Source organism: Lagopus muta, chromosome 4 (assembly GCF_023343835.1).
Source record: "Lagopus muta isolate bLagMut1 chromosome 4, bLagMut1 primary, whole genome shotgun sequence".
In the NCBI taxonomy this organism is placed as follows: Eukaryota; Metazoa; Chordata; class Aves; order Galliformes; family Phasianidae; genus Lagopus; species Lagopus muta.
The window spans coordinates 49770242-49787900 of record NC_064436.1 but is presented as its reverse complement, the minus strand read 5'-3'; the positions used below and the strand labels follow the sequence as shown (position 1 = coordinate 49787900).

The 17659-nt window shown below is 36.2% G+C and overlaps 1 protein-coding gene across 2 annotated transcripts in view; it reads right to left on the bottom strand.

Annotated features, from left to right (window-relative positions):
• The window catches only part of TMEM156 (transmembrane protein 156), a 31048-nt gene that overhangs the window by 12618 nt on the left and 771 nt on the right, over positions 1-17659 (bottom strand). For both annotated transcript variants that reach the window (XM_048941787.1, XM_048941786.1), the window contains exons 2-6: positions 14009-14290; positions 12203-12454; positions 10319-10426; positions 7442-7546; positions 864-962 (exon numbers count right to left, since the gene is read on the bottom strand). In XM_048941787.1, coding sequence (XP_048797744.1) covers positions 864-962; positions 7442-7546; positions 10319-10426; positions 12203-12454; positions 14009-14290 — 846 coding nt within the window. The remainder of the gene's footprint in view (positions 1-863; positions 963-7441; positions 7547-10318; positions 10427-12202; positions 12455-14008; positions 14291-17659) is intronic.

The window sequence follows — 17659 nt, the reverse complement described above, 5'->3', positions numbered from 1 at the left end:
AAAACTGCTCCTCTCCTCTGCCCTTGTCAGAAACAAATATCAGCAAATTGCTGACGTCTAGGATTCAGTGTTCTATACCAGAAAAATAGTGTCAGAATTAGTGCTGCTGCTTTCAGAGGCACACAGCACTTAAAAGGCTAACAGATTAGTTTATAGATAACTCTTGGTACCAGAAGGAAACTTGATTTTGTTTTCTTGCCATCTAGCTCCTGCAAAACACATTTTCCTGTTAGTCATCTCATATATTTGGCTAGATGAAGTAAGAACCTTTTTTGAGCAGATAGCGCCACATATGGAGTACTGTTTAAGGATTTAAGGATAGGGATCTGGAGAGAGTCCAGAGGAGGTCCACAAAAATAATGAGGAGCCTTGGAGCATCTCCCTTACAAGGAAAGTCTGAGAGACCTGGGGCTGTTCAGCCTGGAGAAAACGAGAGTGAGAGGGGTTCTTATCAATGCTTATAAATATCTAAAGGGCAGGATTCAAAGTTAATGAGGCCAGGATCATTTCAGTGGTGCCCAGCGACAGAACAAGGGGTAACGGGCACAATCTGTAACACAGAAAGTTCCATACAAACATCAGAAATAACTTATTTACTGTGAGGATGACAGAGCACTTGGATGAGACTGTCCAGAGAGGTTATGGAGTCTTGTTCTCTAGAGACATTCAAAGTCCACCTGAATGTTTTCCTGTGCAACCTACTGCAGGGAGCCTGCTTTAGCAGGGGGTTGAACTACATGATTTCCAGAGGTCCCTTCCAGCCTCTATGATTCTGTGATTCTGTGAGTCTGTGTTTGCTTAATACTAATTCTAAAAATACAAGGCAAACAGAAAAATTTGAGCATTGTAAGATACTTACGTACCTTCAATACTTGATGTACTCAGATGACAGTGTTCTTGTTCAGGAATTATGGGCAGTATCTTACGTGCAGTAAGTGGAATCGGTTGCTCGTTGGCCTTCACTGTTAAAAGTTAAAATATTTGTAACTCACATTGTTAAACAGCAAATACATCAGCAGAGTGTTTGAATACGCAAGTCTGAAAATCATTGAGAACTATCTGATTACAAGACAGAGGCGCATAACCAATTTTTCAATAGGATTTCAGTGTCCACAGATGCAAATGTATGTCTGGAAGTCCTGCAAGTATTAAATATGTTCTGGTATTTCACTTCTGCATGCTATTTAGACTACAGCAGGCTGATCTGAAGTCTTTATGGAAAGCAGCTGGGAGATAGGCAACTAAATTGCTCGTGAAAAGTTTATTAGTAGTGAAAATACATGCAAATTTGGGTTTAACTAAAAGTCTCCCTGTATGGGAACTGTTGAGTCACAGCCTGAACTACTGATTGATCACCTGAGGAAAGGACTGGGTCAGCCCTGGAAGCACAGGTGAAGGTGATTCAGCTGTGTGAGCAGAAGTCACAGGTGGTGCCTGGCTTCATCTCTCCTAGACCCCATTTAAGGGCTGACTGCCACTAGGGATGGATTTCTTTCTGGAGATCTCCTCTCTGTGGAGTCTTTCCTGGTAACCTAGATCTTTGGATACAGGTGAGCGTTCCTTCTCTGTTTGTTTCTTTTCCCATTTTCACCATGATACTCTTTCTAGCTGTAATACCAACTGTAATGCTCCCCAAATACAAAAGCCTGTCATTGGCTGGTTGAGAAGAAACAAGTTTAGAATGTAAACTTTCCAATTCATTTTAATATGAGGACAGCCCAGATTGTCACTCAGGAACATTTGATGTGGTTTCAGATAACTTGTCATATGAACAAGGAGAGTATCTAGGTGTCATATGGTGGTTAAAAGAGATGGCATCATACACCTCAGAAACAGGGAGTGATGCAGTGATGCCTTTAGCACGCTGCCAACAAGGATACTGATACAGTATCTTACTGGAGTACAGGTAAAGAAAGAGTGAAATAGTGTTGCCAGGCTAATGGAGTCAGAGTTATTGATGCAATAATGCATTTTTCAAAGAGCTACAGAAGAAGTAGAACCCAAAATATTTTAACTTCAGGTTCACCCTGTCTCTGACAATTCATGACTTCAGTAAACTTACAAGTGGGTTTCTGTTGTGTTTATAACAAGAGAATGTACTGTAATATAAGTTTAGCTTCATTTCTTCTTCACTTACTGTATCTACTGACCAATTAAAAACTGAAGTTTGGATCTTTGTAATTATGAAACTGTATATGAAAAATAAAGCTAAAATAAATAAACCTAGGGCAAATTTTTAAAAACTGATCTTATTTCACCCTCAGGCTGAACCCTGGAAGAGAATGCGGGCTTATATTTCTTTCAGAGCCTAAGTGCAGCACTGTTATGCATGCAAATAAAACAGAGAAATAAAAGACAAATCATTTAAAAGCACCCTACTGAAAGCATACAGGAGCTATAAAAGCTTGTTAAGATTACCTGTCCCTTCTTGATTTTATTCTCCTTTCTGAAACAGCAAAAGACCCCAAATGGTAATTAACTTTCACTTTTTTTTTTTTCCTCTGGAGATGCTGCATCTTTGAAATTAGCAAGTCTGTGTTTAGTATTAAGCATCATGATGAGCTTTGCTTCTTCCAGCATTATTCATCTAAGTTACAATGGCAAAGACAACAGCTATGTCAGGAACAAACTGGGAAGGATCAGAATCAAATATGTGATGCCTCAATTGGCCAAGATTAAACAAATCTCTCCTGTCTTGGCTTTGCATCTACTTAATACAGTAGAAGTTGTATCCTGCCTGTCCTCATGCTAAAAAGAAAATGTATTGCAGAATACAAGGACTGAATCTGAATTCAGTGGGATTGCAGCCCTGGCACTACTGAGCCAGGCATTGCTTCTACTTCCAACCTGTCAACTAGCCTGACGTTGCAGCAGTGCCTCGGAGAGATGGCAGAATATGGCACGTTTCCTTTAATCTTGTAGGCTGGAAACCATTATTTTAATATGATAGCATGGAAAGCAGTGTAGGAATTCAAATGACTGCTGGGAAATTTACTTAATTGTTTCCTACATGCAAATTATGGTTGCAAAGCATGCTTATATCAGATGGTATGGATGTCACAAAATGTAAACAGTCCAGAAGACAACAGCAGCCCTGAAACTCTGAGGTTTTTTTATTCTCCAAATCCTGGTTGTCACTGTGATCCTGCATCATTCTTCTTTAAGGATGAGTTATAAAACTACCATTCAATTGCTTAGTGGCTTTTTCAGCATTCTATAGCATGTGTTTTAAACAAGCCACCCCACTTCTTATGTTCCTGGAGACTCCAAAATTTCTGTACCTGAGATCTGCAACTATTTCCCTTTTCTTGCAGCATTTAATCTGTTTTTCTGCTTTTCCTTTTCTCTTAGCCTGAACAAAGAGCCACGCACTCAGACTTGCTGATGCATTATCTTTTATTTTTATTTTTTTACTTTTGATTGGCATACTTTGGGCTTTTTAAAAATTACTTTTCCATTTGAAATGTAGATATAAATGTTGATGTACTGGTCTCTTGCTTCACTGGATAGTTTTAAGTGTTACATTTTATGCTAAGACTGCAGCAACTGAGCTCTGTATCACCTTGCTGGTGGCCTTTGTTCAAATTGACCACTGTTCCCCTAGGAGAAACACAAAAACACCTCCTCAGCAACAAAAGCCATGTGAACTGCTGGCCATGTGCCCCAGCCTGACCCCCAGGTATGGCTGGGGTGGCTTCTGCTCTTGCTGTTGTGTTGTGAATGGCTGCTAGCCTTCAGGAGGTATTTCCATTGCTGCTGGGAATTGAGGCCAAAACATGGATGCTGGTCTTTGCTAACAGTAACTCAGTAAACCATGGAGTAGCCAAGTGCTGTGTGCATTTACTGACTCTGGGCTACATTCATTTTCACTAGAGAAAACTTATAGCTCTAAGATTTCAGATAAGTAGCACAGATGTGAACATACAAATGCATGTTGTAACCCACAGGCTAATGAAATATCAATTAAAAATGCTACTACTTCAATAAGTACAGTCTTTGGAATACTCAGTACTGTCACTGAGATAAGTTCAAAATCTGTTTTGGCGAATGAACTGTGCACATGAATTAACTTGGCATGGCTAAAAGCCAGGAGTTTCATAATATAATCAGAAGAAAACATACATTGGAATTAACTTTGCATTACTGTAGCAGACTCGGAGAGTGAGTCAGGGAATCCTGTATTTGTATACCAGAATGTAATGAGCCAAAGTATGACTTTGTGAGCCAATGGAGCGTTGCTGAAAATGAGAGAAGACAATTTCAGCAATGTGGCAGGCGTTATGTCTGAACTAAGATAGCTCACAAAGACTGTAGAGTGCTAATATGATGATATTAGCAATATGGTTCCCTTTCTGTGCACTACTCTTCTAGAACAGAAGTGGGAAGAGGATTTTTTCCATCAGATCTTATGCTGCATTCAAAATAGGACAAAATTGAATGTGATTTTTTTAATGCTGGAAAAATGAGATCTGGAATTTATAGAGGTGAACTTCTATGTACTCACACTGTAGCTTATAACCCACATACTTATATTAATGAAACTTCCAATACAGATCTGCTAGGCAGATTCACTCCTAGGTATTAAACCTCTTATTTATGCAATCTGTATTTCTTATGCAACTATTTTTTTTCTTTCTGTTTCTTTTCCTTTTTTTCCTCTTTTTTTTTTTTTTTAACAGTGTAGTATATAGTTCATACACACAGGTAATTATGTGCCATGCCCCCAGGCTCAAATTCCTTTTAGGATACAGCTATACGAGAACAGCAATATTTAATGAGTTGCTAATAGTGGAAAAGGTATTTAAGTGGTTTGGCAAAAGTGGGTTAAGGAAAAGGTATACGAGCAGCACAACTACAGCTACCTTCCATTTTGTTGCAATCGAGGTGATTTAAGCATTGAACCACACGTGACAATTTAGCAGTTACTGATGTCTTTTAGAACACCTTGGGGAATACTACCTAGTTCTCATAATTGCTGTTATTAATTTAGTAAGCTGTTCCAAAACCTCTTCTACTGCCTCTCCAATTTGGAAAAAAAAGGAAGTCTTGAAATAAAAGCCTCTGATGTGGGAATCTCCCTAAGATTCTCTGTCATGAACACAAAGCAAGAAATTGATTTTTTTTTTTTATCTATACTTTGAACTACTACTGTCAAATCCTATCCAGTATGAAAATGTTCCATGTCTGGAAATATAGGTCAGCCATTTAAAGAACTTCTTGCACTGAACAAAAAGCATCCTTTGCTGTTGCAGCTGAATAAAGGGAAACTGCATTATCAGTTTAAACCATGCAAGGAAATGTTTTATGAAAACATAATGACAGATCCAAAGTCTAGATAACATGTACCACTCTGTACTTTTTTTAGCTTAACAGAACAGTCATGGTACAATCTACATTCATGACCAGAAGAACACACTAAAGCTTCCCTAACATCACTGTATGTGCCAGTTCCTTTAAAATACCATGATTTTCTTAAGTCAGAAAGTTATCATTTCAGTGCCACCATAGAGAATATACTGTAGATCTTCCCTCCTTGCCACTGGGCTGGATGGTAATGATTCATGTGCACAGTGGCAATAACAGTTTTAGATATGAGCTGTGAATTATTTATTTGTAGTAACACATTAATACTAAGCCACTAATTTACTTTGCCTCCTTAAGAAATCATTCTCAAAGTATGAGTTTCCTTCTTTGTCTTTCCTTATCCTTTTCTGAACTCTGAATGCTTTGAGAAGTATCTAACATCTTTTCATCCATGAGATACCTTCCCACCCCCTTGTAATACAGAGTTATTTTCATTACGGTGTTTCCAGGATGTTTGTATTGTCTTCAGTGCATCTCAGTGTTATGCTTCTAGACTTGAAGCTACATACTAATGATAAATTAAGTACTATCGAGGGCTGTCAAATAAGTAACCTATCACAATTTATAACCAACTATCACAGTCGCAAATCCTGGAGGTAAAATGAAGTAAACACTTTCCATATGGTTCTGATTCTACTTTAAGTTGTATAAATTGGAAAATTGTCTGGATTCAGTAGAATCATAGTGTGTGAAATCAATGAATATCTGATTAGAGTAAAGCCAATTGTTGCAGTCTATACAACTAAGCATCATTCTGAGTTAAATGTATAGATTGAAGCAGGAGGAATGTGGAAGTAAGAACAACAAACCAATATGGGATTCCTGTTCTCTTCAGTACAATAAAACTACATTTGAAATTTTCCATAAAATTTCATAATCAAAAATGCCTTTGGATATTCAGCACTAAAGATGACATTGTGCTAATAAAACAGGTATGGTGAAGCTACTAAAGACAAAAGATGTCAGGGAGATAATCCCTTTCCTGGAGGATGAAAATAATGAGCTCATAAATATATCTTAGAGGTAGCTTGTGCTCTAAAACTAAGGAGTATAAATTGTACTCCCAGGAGAGTTCAGACAGACAGGGAGCTATTCACTCTTTTCTAGGTAAAATTGAAATGCCATGAGTTACTGAGTTGTAGAGGGAAATTGCTGCTTCTCTAATTCTTCAAGAATTGACAAGACAAACAGCGAGGTATCCAAGCCTAGACAAATTTAAAACCATTTATTTCATTTGCTGGCTCTGTAGCTGTTCTTGTCTTGAATTCGTTCAAAGCTATTATTCTTTATGTTTATGTTTATCTTTGAAAAGACAGAGCTCCCTTTGTGGAACCAGAATCGATTGAAGTTATTGCAGCATATCACTTTTCCTGCAATATCAGTAACACTCAGAGCCATATTTGCTAATTTACCCTCACACAGATTTAATAATAAATTCTAATTTCTGCAACTAAAACCTTGAGGTTAGCCATGCCCCTTAATTTATCTGTGCTAAACACACTATGCTCTCAGAAGACCATGTTTTAATACTGATCTGAAACTATTAAATTTTACTTTGTTGGAATTTTTCTCTAGCACTGAGCTGCTAAGTGCCAGCAGAGGCATTCTCTGGGCCTTCACTGCTGTCTTTGTCCATCCCATCCTTTAGTAGTTGATTTTGTTGAGTCATAAATACATACAGCATACATATGATTGCCTACATTTGTGTACAATTTCCATACACTAACAAAGAACTTGGCTGCAAGACTTTAAATATGGCACACAACATGACTAAAAACTAAACTGAAGTATTAAAAACAACAGCAACAACAAAGGAGAACAGTCGTTAATGTAAAACATTTGGAAGACTGACAGAAGCATTCTGACATATTATATGTCATTGTAGAGACTCACTGTGAGAATTATTTATTTCTGATATAAATGTTTCCATAACATAAGCCAGATCAATTTTTTGAAGGATCAGGGTAACTCTGAAACAAAACAGAGGCATCCCTTGGCAGGAAAGACTCAAAAGCATTTCTTGAACTCTCCATGCTTCAAGATGTGTTAGCTTTTTATTTCATTTTATATTACCTACCAGGAAATAGATGAACTTTAGTAGCAGAAATGGTTCTTATATCAAGTCTGGAACCACTTTTCCTTTGATCAGTAGAAAATGTTGCTGTTCCTCTGTGCTTACAATCTGTTTTAAACAAAATAAGATATCCTTAGCTATAAAATTATATACATCAGTCATTAGAGGGGAAGTGGGTAAACCTCTTATATTTAAACTGTTTAACATCTCCCATGAAAAAGAACAGGAAAGTTTTGTGATAAGGTCTTGAGAAAAAACTTAGCCTGATGTTTTTTTATTTTTCCAAATTAAATTTTATGTCTTCATGCTTGCCCTTTTCAAATTATTCTTTCCCTCCTCTGGAGCATGTATCTTGAGAACGTTTTGGAAGGTTATCAAAAAGGTCACTCTGCACGTTCCTCTGGAGGTTAAGAATCTCGCCGCTAACAGTGGAATAGCTAGAGTTGAGTGTACTAGAATCCTAGGAAGCCTACAGCTTATTTGTTAGTTTGTGGTGTTCACCTTTGGGAGCACAGTATAGGAACGAGCTCTGTATCTCTGAGAGAAAGATAGAGATGATAAGACAAAAGCCCAGGTTCTCAGCATCCAACAACAGACGTGCCCCAGTATTTTTATTTAGGGAATGCTAAAAAAGAAAAATCATCTTTAAGAAATTAATAAAATTAGCACTATTTAGGTCATGGTATTTTGTGAACACACAAGTGAGATATAATATGCTGAAATCCTAAGTCTACATTCTAATGGTTAATGTTAAAGGAAGCTCTGGAATTGGCTTTAAGGCAAGTCTGGAAGAGTAATAGTGGAGAACTAATTTCTAATTTAGCTCTTTTGTCATGGATCAGTTGCAAGCTCCTTCAAACGTATTTGGCTATTTTATTTTATGCACTTTTGGAAATAACTTCATTAATGTTTCGAAGAGTCGAAGAGTCTCAGAGTCTGCCAAACAGAATATCTTGGAACGTCTCAAGAGGAAATGAATAATTCCCACATTTCTTACCAGATTTCAGTAGTACTCAGAAATTAAGAGAAAAAGTACTGACTGAACTATGATGGTAAAAATTCACAGCAGCTGTTTTAGGCACATAGTAATACTCTGACAGATTCTTCAGGCACCACTGAAAAAAGCAGTATGTAGACTTTTGATTAAGGATGGCGTAATGTACACATATAAGGAATAAAACTTTCAAATATAATTTGTATGTTCTTGTCTTTTTGCCAGTAAGATACTGATGTTGTACATGATGTTATAAATTGTAAATTTAACTAGTAACAACACTATTCCTCTACAAACAGGAAATGCTCTCTAGAAACCGATCAGAAACCAGGAGCTCACAAAGGGCATCTCTTCTTTCCTGCTTGTGCCTAAAACAATTCTGAAAAACTTGCATTTATTAGAAAACCAATTTTAAGAGTAAAGGTAGTAAATCGTTAATTATCACTACTAGCAGCTCTGTATTAAAATGAGATGTTATGACTCAGAGCGTAGACAATCACACTCATGACATTTATTTGCATTTTGAAAGCTACCACAAAAGTCCTTCAAACCAGAGCATTTAATAGCCCACTTATAAAGATCTATTTTACAGTTCATAGAATTTGTACATATGTTAATTAGCATTCAGATTTTGGTTCCTGCAATAAATAAAAGGTCATGTATTTTAACCAAGTTCATATGATGAGGTGATTGTTTTGTCATTTTGAGGGGCTGTCATTTTAAGCAACTGTTTCACTTATTAATTAAAAATATATGCATAAAATATTTACATTATGTAGATACAAAAAAAATCACAAACATTCTGATCATGGAAACATCTTGTGTGTAGGCACTCTTCTGCCTTCTGTTCAGCTGTCATTAAAGCTAAACTCCTTTTGCTTTTTGATTACAAAGCTGCCTGTTGAGTATAGTTGAGATGATGATAAGCTACATGCATTCCCATTATTTTTTTTATTACCATTGTGACCAAGGTATCCCCATTCTGTAGCTCCCAATTACAAGGAGAATGGACATCTGTCTGTTAATAGGAACTAAGTTCTGGTTCTCAAGAAGCTTCCTACCCACTCAGGCCTGACACAAGTAGAAAGTCTCAGAAAAAACTGCTGTGAAAAGCATCTGAAAGCTATTCTATTAGGTAAGAGGTTAAGTAACTTTTCACAGTGATGAAAGTGTGTGCTCCCTGTACCATATAGCTCTGACTTCTAATAAGAAATAAAGACCAGCATCTGATGAGGTCAATTTTCTGCATAGATTTTGTGCAGAGTACTTTATCTTGGTTGTTCAAAAGTCTCATGCTTAGAGTACTCCTACACTTTTATTCTTGCTTATTCATGGCATGTTGCTAGAAGAAATACTGTGAATCCTAATTTCAGACTCTGTCCGAAGTGAATTGCATAGGAAGACCCTGTTTTGTTCAATGAAGGCAATGTGTAGAAATAATTGTTTCTGTTTCAAAATAAGTTATTCCATAGCAAAGTTAGTTTCTGAATTGCTTTGAGTACAAAGGGGAATTTAAATCTGTTTAAAATGGTCATTGGCATCTCTTAAGACTTAGATCAAAGATCAGATGTATTCATTTCATCTACTGAAATAAGTCTGAAACCAGAAGTTCGTTAGACAAAAGACCATAGGCTACCAATTATGTGTCAGGAAAAAAAAAAAACAACAAAAAAACAGCTAAAACAAACAGACTTCATTTAGTAGCAAAAATCTTGGATTTGCATCCACAATTCAAAGATGAAAGGCATCAGTCATCTGAGTATTCCAGAAGTTTCTACGACACTTTGATTAAAATACTGTTGTCTGAAACACATAATAATCAATAGCTTTGTTATTGTCAATTTTTCATAATGTAGATGTTTACTGCAGATGAACTTGTTACTTACAGTTTTGGCCATTTTCTTGGACTATTTTGTAGATGACAACTGAAACAGTCAAGACAATAACAACTGGAATCATACTGAGCCAAATGATCTTCGTCGTACACATTGGATCTGTCCATTAAATGTAGAAGAGATCAAATTAAGCTGGAAATCACAATTTTACATGCAGCTCTGCCAGTAAGAAAATGCTTCAAAGATCAATGTTTATATTTAATGTAAAACAAGGAAAATACATATCCTCTCTTTGTTTGCTTTTTAATGGGATACAGAAGAAAATGATTCACTGTTCAATGTTCACCTGTACTGACACTCCCAATTTCCAGGTCCATCTTCACATATCAAAGAAGGAAAAATATTATACATAGAAATTTTCTTATTAAAAAGTAAGAAAATACCTCCCATAGGAAGCCCATGGGGAATACATTCAACAAGCTATTAAAAGCTAGTTTGGGGAAGAATTGGTGAGTCTTGGTGTGAAAAGGAGGAAAGCTGCTCTTTCAGACTATGGCTACTGAGAAATTAACCCACATTCCTGTGGAATCAGTTCAGTACCTAGTGCAAGCCTGAACTGTGTACCACAGAGGAAGGGCATGGAGAACTTGCTTCCCCAGAAGACCTTTGAAACCTCTTTGGCAGCTGCATGCTAATGCAAACCCTGACATTGTCTAATAAAATATTAAAAACAAACAAACAACAATTTGACTCTGACTCATAAAGTCAAATTACTGGCCACAGCCAAAACGCTGTTTTCCCTCTCTTGATGTAGAATACCATAATTAGACCTATATTAACTTTGAATGCCTTCTTCTCTGAGAAGTCAAGCGGTAACTACCAATAAGGCTTTCAAGTAAGCACAGTTCATCCCTCCTAATTCATAACTAAAAAGTACTTTTTATAGAAGTCATTTAGGCCTTCTCCTTTCAGGCACGATACTGTACTCCATCTTGTAGTAACTTGTATTGGCTTGCATGCCAGTAGTGCCCAGTCAAAGCTCTGTGAACCTCTCCAGCTTTGTTTTGAAGTAAGCAAAATAGTTGTTAATTTTTATCAATAACTTGAAATTACTATTAGGAAATGGTGGTGAGATCACAGCTTTAAAATTAGTGGGCAAGTTGAAAACTATGCTCATATGCAGTCCTATAAAAAAAAAAAAAATGCCCTCTCTTTACTAGGATTTAAGCTGGAAATATTTTACACTGGTTTATCCAACTCAAAAACGCTTAACTTTTCCAGCAAAGACATAGCATAAAATGCATTTGCCTTACAAAACTAAATGAATGTAATAATTCAGCAATTCCCCAATGGAAAGTGTAGCATACATGGGCTGGACTGTGGTCAGGCAACCTCCTGCAGCACAAATAGAAACTTAAATAGCTGTCAGGCTGTCCTCTGGGAAAAGTAAGCCTAGCTCAGCGGAATATTTCTCTTTTAAATAATGCTGAAAGTAGGATGTTGCTGCACAACATTAGGAAAAGTCAAACTTGTCTAGTGGTTGTTCTGCCTTCAAAGTTAACTGAATTGTTTAATTTACCTTCTAGACATCAGAATTATGCCATAAAGGGGGAGGGAAAAAGAAAAAAAGTAATTCCAGCTTTTTTCAAACATGCATTTTGTAAGTCTGTCATCATTAAGTGGAGAAAAAAAAAATAACATTTACAGATGCTTATTTTTCTGTCTTGTTTCTAGGGAAAAGAAAAAACAACAAAAAACAACAAAACATAGCAAAACATGTCAGTTGACTACTTACAATGGTCTTTTACTAAGGGATGATCAAAAATGCATTGTTTTGTTGTGAAATAGTTTCAGATAGTTGCTGAAAGCAGATAACTACCTACTGCAAATTTTTTGCAAGATGCAAATTGTTTCCAAATCTCCTTTGTAACTTACATTCCACATAAGACTTCAGTTGAAGTGAAATGTTCATACAGCCGTTTTGGTCATTGATCATAGCCATTAGACAAGAGTGATTTAGGTATTCTTCAGCTGCACTTCTTCCTCTGACTATGGAGCTGTTGATGTGGATTTCCAGAATGTAGTGGGTGCTATGCTCTACTTCTTCATTTGCATGAAGCATGGTGAAATTAAAATATTTATAAAAAGAAATAGCATCTTCTGTGTTCACTTCAGATGAGTCTTTTGCTATAGGAAATACAAGGTTATAAAAAAAAAAAAAAAAAACCAAAAAACAAAAAAACCTGTTAAATAACAGTATACAGTGAGAGCCAACTCTCAGAGCAATAAAATATTTTCTGTCTTATTTAAGAAAATAAATAGTGCATTTTTACATTACTGACTATAATAAAATGGACAAAAGGATGTAAGGATCCTGAACAGTTATGAGGAGTACTGATTATCCTTAAAAAATACATTTCCTCAGCAAATTATTGCCTTTTTTTTTAAATTTTATAACTAGCTTCAAATCTTTTGTTGTTGTTATTGCTCTGTCACATGTTGTCAAAGCTAACAAAGCAAAAAAATGAGCTATGAAAGAAAAGAAACAATAAAAGCTGTACAATGATAGACATCTGCAGTGCACATCCAGCTCCTGTGCTATTAGTTGCAGAAAGCCTTTGTTTCATTTCAAACCACAAGCTGTGAGGCTTGTAGAACATTAACAACAAATACAGGTAAATGAGACATTGTCAGAAGTGTTAGAGTTGTATGTGTATAAATGAGAACAGAGTTTGTCCACATATTTGTTTGTTTTGGTATTGTCCACGCTTGGAAGGACAGCTCTATTTTTCAGTAAGGAAACGATGCAGTTTAAAGAAAACTGCATTTCTCACATTCAGGTCTTGGCCTCTTGCCCCTGTTGCTGGCAATGTTAGGAGAGCAGAATTCAGAAGCTTCTCCTCCTCCAAATGTTTTCAGATACACTGCAAGTGCATAAGGCACAGAAGGAACATACTGCTACTACTCTGAAAAACGGTGGATGTTGCTAAGTGTTTCATACTGCTGGGCCTGTCCTTATTCAGTGCTGCCTTCTATTAAACAAGAAATGCCACTAAATCTTTATGGACATTATAGATTATATGCACAAAAATGGTCATTTAGTTCTTTTAATTTCTGCATAGCTGCCATCTAAGTAGTTACCATCTTCGATTTATTTCTTCAGATACTTGATTGCAAATTTTCATCATATAATATCAGCCATCAGCAAGCAGAGATCCACAGTGATTCTTAAAATTAAACCTATCGAGGAAACTCATCAGAAACTATAGAACTCTACAAATAAATATTTTATAAAATCCAGCAAGAAAAAAAAGAGATCAAAATGCATTCATAAAACCCAGCTGGTAGGGGTCAAATTTGCAACAGCAATAGTTGGAATAGTTGGACAAGGCAATCTCGCAGCACTCCTTGCAGACCTTAAGATAATGAATGCTCCCCCATACACAAGATCCTCAAAGAAAAGAAATCAGCACTCACAGCCAAGAATTACTGCTGCTACAAATACGACAAAAAACCTATGTTTTGCAGCAATGCAAAGAATGGTATTAAGGAAAAAAAAAATCAAACCAACCAACCAACCAAAAAAAAAAAAAACCAACCAAACAACAGCAGTATCTGTAGAGTTTGCAAAGACAATGGAGAACCAGCGCCATATTATCATCTTCAACTACCAAATCAAGCCATGCATCTTATGCTATAATTAACTACTTCCAAATAAAGTACTTTGCTTTTCCTACTTACTTTTTTTATCTATTGATCTTGATTCTTGATGATCAACATTCACATCTCTGCTGGATTCAGACTCTGAGTACTTAGTATTTGACTGTTGTTCCCGACTAGAGGACAGGCAAATACATGGAATATTTTGGAAATTTGAATGATTTACAATGGTCTTCAGTAACACAATCTGATTTTTTCTTTTTTGTTGCAGCGATCTTTTGCAAGAATTATTAAAAGTACAAAGTGGAAAGGTGGTGCTATTTAATGAACAGGTATCCATGCACGATACGACTACAGTGTTAGCTGAAAAACAAAGAGTACTGTATTAGCAAAACCATCTCTTAGAGTACATGGGTAAGTAAGTGCATTTAAGTTTCATGTAAAATACCCTTTAACCATCATACAATGAAATGCACTTCTTGAGGGTTATGGCAGAATACTGCATGCACCATCAAGCAAGGAGAAGAAAGCAGAGAATATTTTCCCGACATACATTTTGGATTTTATTACTGAGTTACATGGAATATCTTTCAGTACTGACTGAATTGCATTTGTGGTGTTCTCTAGTGTCATTCCTGTTTCAAAGTTGTTCAAATTTCAGTGTGCTTGAAGAGAAAATGAAACCCACTTGTGTTTGAAACAGGAAACATAGCCCTGCAACCATGCAGTTGCAACCCACCAGAGTGATCACACTGTAAAATAGTTAGGAGAATGAAAACTTTCTCTCCAATGACACTTAAACCCACAGAAATACTGCTGAATCCTCCAGCCACCCTTCCTGCTTTTTTTCTATTCAATCATTAAACTTAATGCACAGTGTTTTTGCTAGTTGAATTTCAATACCAAATTACTGCAGCTGAAGCACATTAATGCAACAAATAACAAAAAAAAAACCCACATAGTTTTAATTATTAATGCATGTTATTTTAAACATCTTTTACATTAAAGCAAGGCTTTCCTATATGAACTGTGTATTTCTACTTGAGTTAACCTTGAACTATTTTTTCAGTATGAAAGAAATTGAAGATTAAAAATCTTCTGGGACTCCAACATGAAATATGTATTTATGAACACAAATAATCCCTCCCATGAGTTGATGTAGTGCTAACCCATAGTATATTAGCTAACCTTCCAATTCTGGTAGTATCTTTGCATGTCTGTGATGTGGAAATTCTGCATCTAACACTCATTATGAGTGATATGTTCATAAATCCTTACATATAGACAGGAAAACAGCCTTTGATTGCTCCAGTACTCATCTGCAATCTGACAGTTTCAACAGCCATCTGTGCTCATATCAGAGCTGACTGGCCTCAGAAACAGATCGGTGAAGGATTTCAGGCAGGAACAGAAATAAAATCCAAAATCCAGTGCCAAAGTCAGTTACCTTCACTTTACTAACATTACATAAGAATGTGATAAACTCATAAAACATAACACATTGAAATGTAAGATATTATATATGAGGGTAAGAAAAAATCTAAGATTTTAAGTTTCCACTAGGGAAGTCAAAATATTTTCCTCAAAATGCTTTTGATCTGACCATCCTGGAGTGGAGCAGGCTCTTGAGACCCAGTTCTTCCAGCTGGAAGAGGTGGTTTGGGCAGTCATCTTCCAGTCAGATGAGCCAACATCGGATGGAAAATGTTTACCTTCCTGGCAAGGCATGCATGCAGGTGGGGAACTGATCAAAGACTACTGCCACAGCTTTCAAGGTCAGCAAATGGCAGTTCCCCACCAGGCCCCTTTCACTGAGTTTGCACATAGACGTGGGAGTCTGCTGACTGTGGTCAGGGGGTCTGTGCACAGCACCATGTATTCCATTTTGCATCTTATGCTCCGCATGACCAAACAGGCTCAAGAGCTGCCTAATGCTAGCCAATTTACAGAGCGTAAAGAGTATGCTAAATGATTGGAAAAGTTTGAATGCTGTACTGTTAGGGAGGGTACTTACCATCCTCTGAGAAAAATCTGTAACCTGCATACTTAATATTAAGAATTTCTCTGGTTATTAAATCCTTTACTAAGCCTCTATTTAGTTTTCTGTTCTGTTTTCTACTGAAAATCCAATTCTATTAAAATGAAATTATTCATAGGGAAAATCTGAATTTGTAAAAAAAACTTATTCGCCTTAAGAAAATAATAAATATTTCATTTTGGATTAGCTTAACTGTTTTTTTTTCTTTTGATCTATGATACTCAGTTTCAAATCAATTCAGCAGTATACAAAATCGCATTTTTATCACTTCTTTGCAGAAATGGTAGCAAACACACAACATGTCAGAGATGGCAGAGGCCTACAGTACAACATGGGGAGTACACAATGATAGATTTATAGTGGACACAGTCCATCAAATAACCAGACCCAGAGGACGAGACCAGAATTGAGAGCATTGGGCTCCAAAAAAACAGCAACATTTTGTTCTAAACCGAGGTAATGTAAAGCTTCACAGACTTTCAGCCAAATAGATCTGTTGCTTTATGAATTTGAAGGAAACAAGTTTCAGTTTTGGTGATACTGAACTGTTTTCTTTCGATAAGTTTTTAATGGCTTGGGTTAGATTTTTCCCACAATGTCTCTTTAAGGCATAATCTTCAATTTTATTCCCACTCTGGAGTCAAAATAAATGCCACAACTTTCCCTAGGGTAAAAAAATTCAAAGTTTCACTTACATTATATTAAAAACCTGAAGTACCTGCAGTGTTAATGTGATCTTAGACAACCCTGTGAAACAAGGTCTCAACCACTCATTTAGGAGCCGATCATAGAAGGCACAGTGGCTGCCTTTTACATGTCAGTGAAGATTTCCAGTAACAAATTTTTGTGGGGAAGTAATGTCCACAGCCTCCTAGCCAGCAATTTGAAACACCTATAGGAAAGTAATTCTGTACATTTTAAGTCTGCTACACACTTTGGATTAAAAGCAGTTCCCAGAAGGTTTTCAGTGAACTAGAAACCAAATTCCTTGAAATTTTCATATGAAATTGTTCAGTGTATTTACTTTCTCATATAATTCAGACGTTGCAGTCTTTCATATTATTCTATAGTTTTTACGACATCCAAATTATGACTATGATTCTAATCTTCCAAATACAATTCTGTGCAGCGCGCTGCTCATATTCAATTTATACATAATGTGATTAAGACCATACATAAATTTCAGCATTGCAACAATCGTGTTATTGCAGTGTGAAGCAACTCCAAGAAGAATAATCTAGGACAATTACAGTGGAAAAATGCAATTACTCTTGGATGTTTGACAGTAACGTCAATGTTTTCTTCTGCTGATATTCATGGCATTGTTTATTTGCGTTGTCTGTGCTACTAAGTCCTTTGATCACTTCTGTGTGGAGGTAAAACATTCATTATTCCAACATCTTAAACTGAATGATTGTTTTCATAATGTTTGAAACTTACGACAGCTTAAAAAGTTCGTTGGTTTATTACCTATGAAAAACTATATATTATATTCCAGCCACCGTCACAGTGGCTGGTTTTGGTGAATCAATATAAAAATGTAAATGTAAGTAAACAAATCTTGGTATATTTGGTATTAATTTGTTTCCAGAAAATTACTTCATAAAGAAATTGCTTCATAAATAATGTAGTGATGTCTAGGAACACACCAGCTGTCAAGGGGATTCTTTTTATTATAAGATTTGTCTTATACA